We start from the raw sequence: 6,880 nt of genomic DNA on the forward strand, positions 1-6,880 counted from the left end.
AGACTACTTCAGTTTGTCAGAAAGGTTCTACTTAAGTGATTTCTTGATTCAACAGGTCTGGCAGTAATTAGGCTTGAGTGTGGATAGTAAAATTTAACTCCGTTATTCAATTAATCACAGTTAATTCATGATTTACCAAGGGGGCAATTACTTTTTCACATAGGGTCAGAAACATTTAGATTTTTTCCCCTTAATAAATAAAACCATCATTTAAAAACTGCGTTTTGTATTTACTTTGGTTTTCTTTGAGTAATATAAAAATCTGTTTGATGATCTGAATCATTTAAGCATGACAAATATGAAAAAAAAACGGAAGGGGGCAAATACTTTTTCATAGCACTGTGTATTGTCTTATTTATTGTAATAAAAAAACTCTAAAAGGTTTATGTTTTTCTTTTATAACAAAATACATAAAGAAATTATGGATCAGCCCCAAAATTTCACAAGTTAAAGTTCCAAGGGTCACCAAGTGTTGTGATGCACTAAATTTTGACGTGTCTGTGAGTTTTTTTTTAGCTGATCTACCATCTAAATCTACCAAATCCCATAGGCTTCCATTGGTTTTAACACAAAAAAATGAAAAAAGCATCTTTGATCAAATTTCAGATTTACTCTTACAATTAACAGACACAATGAAAAAATACAAAAGCACAGGAACATGTATACAAAACAGGAAATTTGTATTATACTATTTTTATGCACACTTTATGAATTTTCATTTATGAATCAATTACTTACATGAATTATTCTATAAAACACTGATGAAATGTGTTTTCTAGAGCCTTAGTTCTTTTCCAACGATATAATGTTTGTCATGATAAGATAAGAATTCACGTGCAAAGTTTTGAAGTAAATGTAAAAATTTTGTAGGCAGTACTTATTTTTGATACACAGTCCTGTCATATGTGAATCAATTACACTTCCTACATACTTTATTTTATAAAGCACTGTTAAATATGTATTCTAGAGTCTCAGAACTTTCCAACGATATACAGTTTGTCATGATTAGATCAGAATTCCCACAAAAATATGGAAGCAAATGTGGGTGTCCCGTATACGGGACTGTGACAATTGAAAGGACATAAACCATTTTAAGCACGCTCTTTTAAAAAAAGAATCCTCGTCCTACATATATTATTCTATTAAACTGTGATGAAATATATTTTCTAGAGACTTAGACCTTTCCAACAATGTAAGGTTTGTCACAATAAGATAATTCACATGCCAAATCTTGAAGTAAATCTGCAGTCCCTTATAAAAAATCACCTTTAAAACACTTTTATTCTGTAGAACAATAAAATAATTTTAAAAAGTTGAAATATGCACTTTATCTTAACATCTTCATTTCTATTCACAGGTGATGAAAACTTGCAAAAAAATGGGCATCAATACAGTTGCTATTCACAGTGATGTGGACACTAATGCGGTGAGAATAAGAACTTCTCATGTACTTCAAATGTATTCTGGTCACCAGATGTCTGAGACCATGTGTTAAGTCTGTGATTCAAAATGGAAATAAACCAAGTTCTAGGATTTTGAAATATTAAACATGAAATGAAAAGTGAACAATGAAGAAAATATGTTAACTAAACAAGTGAATGTATAGTATTGTTTAAGGGGTGGGCGATATAAAAAAATGTTCTATCACGATAAAAAAAATCTTAAATTAAATGAGCAGAAATTACAGTTTTTTATTTATTTATCTACTGTTATTTATTTTATATAGGCATGGCAAAAAAAAAATGGCAACATTTTTTTATTTGGCATGACAAAAAATATATATATATATAGGAAATTGGTTGAGTAGAAACATCCTAGCCTTGAATTGTTTACTTAAGTCTGTTTCTTAATGTGAATTAAAATAAAAATATTTACTCGATAAAAACGATTACTTGATTAAAAAATGATTGCTTGATAAACAAAACGCTCCACTACCAAAATAATTGATAGTGCAAGCCCTAAACTATTTTATATCACAATAACAATACAAAAAAATATACTCATTTGGTTCTGTAAAATCAGATAAAACACACACTGTTTATTGTTGGTATGTTTAAGGTTACTACTTTACTAGAGTTAGTTGTCACGATGGTGCGTGGAAGAACCCAGATGCAGGCAGGCGTGAAGGGGTTAACAAGACTTTAATATTACAAAAGACACGCAAAACAAAAACCCACAGTGGGGAACAAAACACGATAATAAATGGAAGAACAAACAGGCACATAAACTGACTAAACTAAAATACAAGGACTAAACACCACACTGGACAAAACTACAATGAACTGACAATAACTAAACTCACGCAACAACCAGGAACAGGAACACACAGCACTAGGCACGGAGGTAAGTACATAGACAAGAACATATACAATGAACGAACACAGGACAATGAAACATGAGGCATTAAATAGGCAAGACAAACGAGGGATAATTACACAGGGCAGGTGAGGAACATGATACACGAGTGGAAAGCAATACATTAGACGAGAGGGGCAGGGTCAAAGACGAGACACGAGAAAAGACATGGGAAGTAAAAACAAACAACTCATGGTTTTCTCACATAAAACCTAAGGGCTGTGCCCCGATCCTGCCATACGACTAGAATTTCATAAACAAGACGGTGGGACCGTGACAGAGCCCCCCCACCCCTTAATGAACACCTCCAGGTGTTCACCAAGGGTGAGAGCGCGTTTTACTCTTTTACTCAATGATGAATAAACTTTCAGTTAATCCGCGGGTCACATGCGTTCCGCACCGGAAAGCACGATCCGTACGGATCACGTATCTTCCCGCGATCCGTTTCACCACGATACCGCAGCGGAGAGGAAGAGAAAACGCGCGTTGTAGAGTTGTTTGTCTATTTAGGGCTGCTGTACAAAACATGGCGGCGAATTCAATGCATGTAGGTAGGGCTGTCACGATTATGAAATTTGGCTGACAATTAATTGTCGAATAAATCATGGCGATTATGACGATTAATTGTCTGTTTTGGGGCTTTGGCGATTAATTGTCTGTTTTGGGGCTTTGGTGATTAATTGTCTGTTTTATGGCTTTGACATTTAATTCTCACAAATGTTTTGTTTGTTCATGAAATCATTTTCACACGTTGTCATTATTTAAGTTAATCTTTTGCAAGTTGTCCCTGGCAGTAAATATAAATACACTTATGACATATTTAAAAGTTATTTATTTAAAGAATATATCTTTAAAAAACTGAAAATTCTTCAACAGAAATAAACACAATAAAGTGTCCATAATCAACAGGCATTCAACAGACATTATTTTTAGATATTCCCAAAATAAAGTCATATTATGCGCATATTACAAAAAACTGAAAATAAAAATTCCGTCAAAATAAACTGACCATACCAGAACAGGCCTTAAATGGTACAATTTTCAAAAGCCAATCCTACTCCTATGCAAATTGCATAATATCTCTTTTTAAATTATTGATTGAACTACAGGTTACGGTAAAGAAAAACAAGCATGTNCTCGCTCTCCAGTTTCAGCTCCAACGCGCTCTCGCTCTCTCTCTCCAGTATCTGGACGAGTACAATATTAAAGCGGTTCCAGACAAACAATGACACTCAAAACTGCTCCGTCACACAGCTAATATTAGAACAACAACATATCTTGGTATGTTAGTAGTTACTCACATACTGATCCGAATTATAGCAACCTCCTCTGGGATGATTTTAAGACGATCTTTCTCTCCAACGTCTCTCTGCTGGAAAGTATCTCCATAGATATCTATATCTCTGCTAAAAGACTTAATCCTAACGTGTCTCTGCTGTAAAGTCTTTATAATATTAGCGCAGGTCCTAGCTCCTGCTTTACTTTTATCCTTCTTTTTAAACTTAAAATCCACAGACCTTTTATTTTATGTAATACATAAGTCATAGCTCTTTCTACAGTCTTTCTAATGCCCGCAAAATCTCTTCCCTGCGTCAACATGAGAACGACATCTTTTTGTACTGTGGTGGCCACCGTCGTGTTTGGACTGAGCGATTCGTGGCAAATCTATAATACAACGCTAGTGGGAGCTGTTAATTAAGAACTGCGCCTTTAACACCAATAAAATATTCCTGTTGTCGCTGTCATGGTAACATTCCATGTGAAGCTATTGAGGAAATTATGTGGCCTTTCATTGCTCCCTTCGCCAAATAAATGTTCCAAATGGCTTCATTATGATTCACAAATGCCTTGCTCCCTCCGAAGTCCCAACTTCTAGGTCTCAGCCCTTCGGAGTGAGTAGGGAATAGGGTTGCTTACAGCCTTTTGTCACTTTCGTCAAACTTGCAGAGTTTGCTTGAATATTCAAGCACTCAAATCACTCACAAATGCACCTTTGTCCATGCAGTCACAATAATTGGGCTGCACGCAGACTGTCCAGACCCTCCGGATGAGAAAAATTATGTCACACGAACAGTACGCATGCAGCTGAAGTATATTTTTGGTATAAGGTTTTTGTAGTAATTAAGGGATAAAAAGGCATACCATTCTCTATAAATCTGAGGAAACGTATTGCTCTCTGTTGATCCTCAAGGCTGAACATATCCTCATCTATATCTTCGTCACTTGGCCAGATAATCTTGTGCAGAATCATATATATGTAGCGCCCCCTACCCTAACTGGTGTGTGTTACCCAATTTTGCTTTAGGGTGGGCGCCGGGTTCAACTATTTTGTCTCTCGACTGTTTAAAAGAAAAGATATATACTACTCTGATACAACCATCCCGAACCCAGGCAACGTGAATGAACGAACAAGGGCAAGCATTACTTCAAAGGTATTTAATTGGAGAATATTATAACTATGAAAACAACAAGAAATAAAAGGATTGAACAAAGGAACAGCTCAAAGTTGTGCGCCCATCAACAGATGTGTACAGCACAAAATGACTATAAATTCACTGTATGAAAAAATAATAAACAGTGGAAATAACCCATAGCTATACCCGTTACAACGGCACAACAACACCGAGTGAACTACCTGGGAGATGTCTGCACTAGGCTGAAACGATTCCTCGAGTAACTCGAGTTATTCGAATACAAAAAATCATCGAGGCAATTTTTGTTGCCTCGAAGCCTCGTTTAATCCATTTAACTACAGTACACACGGAGCACTGCGTTTCCCCACGGACCGTTATTACTGACGCACAGCCCGCTAAACTCTTTCATGTTACAGGGCTCTCAAGTCTCATGCAAATGCATTCACCGTGGACACACGCGTTTTAGTATGTTCACACGCTCACACGTATTTCTCATGCTGATAAATAACTGATAGCTTATAGGGCTGTGACGGTTGCCGTAACAACCGCACCACCGCGATGGTAAAGTGCCATGACGGTGGTGAACTGCCACCGGCGGTAGTGCACGTCACTCTGACAAATATAGGTGTAATAAATATGAGAGTTGCGATAACGATTGCTAGTTGTAGCCTTTCAGTTGTGGATGGTTTTATTTAAAAGATTTTAAATTAACAGAAATTATTGGCATACGTTTCCGTTGGTGCGTTCGAGCGCAGGCCTGCACGGCAAAACCCAGGTTATTCTGCGGTTTGCAATGGATCTTGTTGTGAAATGAACAGATACGTAAAATCAAAACTGGCTATGACCCGCTTGCTTAGTGTCGGAGCGCGCGCAGGTTTTGCCGCGGTTGCGGAGAGACATCTTTCATTTGCGCTCCTGTGCACATCTTCTGAACGCGCATTTAGTGCAGCTGTACACATTTTAATCTGGACAATGTCAACAAGTAAGTTTCACAACACGAGTCGGAAAAAGTAAAGTTTTTATGGCAATCTGAATAGGAAAGCCAATGTAGGTTTAAACAGTTTGTTTCAAATGGAATTGTTAAGGACTGTAAGGGTTAATACGCCACTGACTGAAGTTACTGCAACAAGAGCTTTTTTATTTAGTATTTAGCTTTCTTATATCATTTAAGTTTTCATTATTTACTGATGTTTATTTAAATGTTTTATATGCTGTAGTGTGCCGTTTCACTGATGGATTTGCGCGTTAAACATTGACGGATGTTTCATCCTCATTTATTTCAGATATCATATTTCAATTATTTAACAATTTCAAGTATTTAAATAAGGTCTATATTTCTCTTCCACTCGTCATGTGGTTGCTACACGCAAATATAATAATATAAATATTATTTATATAAATAATATATATTTCTCAACACCGCACCACCGCGGTCGATTTGTCTATTACCACCGCGGTGGTAAAAAAACTGCCACCGTCACAGCCCTAATAGCTTATTGAAATGGTGAACTGATATTTTACTTAGTTTTAGTCTATTTTACGAGTGAAACTTGTTTTCCGGCTGCATTGAGTCCATCAAACTAGATGCGGACTAGTGGACCCGAATCCTGTTATTACACATTTCATCTGTCTGGTCTGCGTGTCTGAGTGAATGAACTGCACAGTTTAACGTGCTACACGCGTGATGCTCATGAATTTGTCTGCGTCTGCGCTGAATGAGGACATGAACTTCACCTCCAGAGTTGCGCTGAGAGTTTATTTCACAAACATGTTATTGTTTGAGTGAAGAAACAGACATACTAAAAAATAAGCATCTGACAACCTGCAAAAATAAAAGTCATAGGCTATTGTTTGAAATTATTATTTCCATTTTTATTCATGTTTCTTATTTATATATTTGTATTATATTGCATTTTGAATTTAATATGGCAATGGAATGTACTAAATGGGTTTAGTTTTCACAGATATTAATGTATGCTATTTCAGCAATAAAAACTAATTGTTCTAAAAAGGAAACAAATTAGTTGTTTTACTCATTTTAAGAGACCTGTCTTATTTTCTCTTGTATATTTAGTATTGCTTTTTAATAAAGAAAAAGTACTTATCTGAAT

The 6,880-nt window shown here is 36.0% G+C and overlaps 1 protein-coding gene across 1 annotated transcript in view; it reads left to right on the forward strand.

The window, feature by feature from the left end:
* LOC130550635 (pyruvate carboxylase, mitochondrial-like) overlaps positions 1 to 1,510 on the forward strand; it is a 44,371-nt gene extending 42,861 nt beyond the window's left edge. Inside the window, exon 4 of the mRNA XM_057328148.1 lies at positions 1,358 to 1,510. Coding sequence (XP_057184131.1) covers positions 1,358 to 1,495 — 138 coding nt within the window. The 3' untranslated portion in view covers positions 1,496 to 1,510. The remainder of the gene's footprint in view (positions 1 to 1,357) is intronic.
* The last annotated feature ends 5,370 nt before the right edge of the window (positions 1,511 to 6,880 follow it).

This window comes from Triplophysa rosa, unplaced genomic scaffold (assembly GCF_024868665.1).
Source record: "Triplophysa rosa unplaced genomic scaffold, Trosa_1v2 scaffold378_ERROPOS86667, whole genome shotgun sequence".
Classification (NCBI taxonomy): Eukaryota; Metazoa; Chordata; class Actinopteri; order Cypriniformes; family Nemacheilidae; genus Triplophysa; species Triplophysa rosa.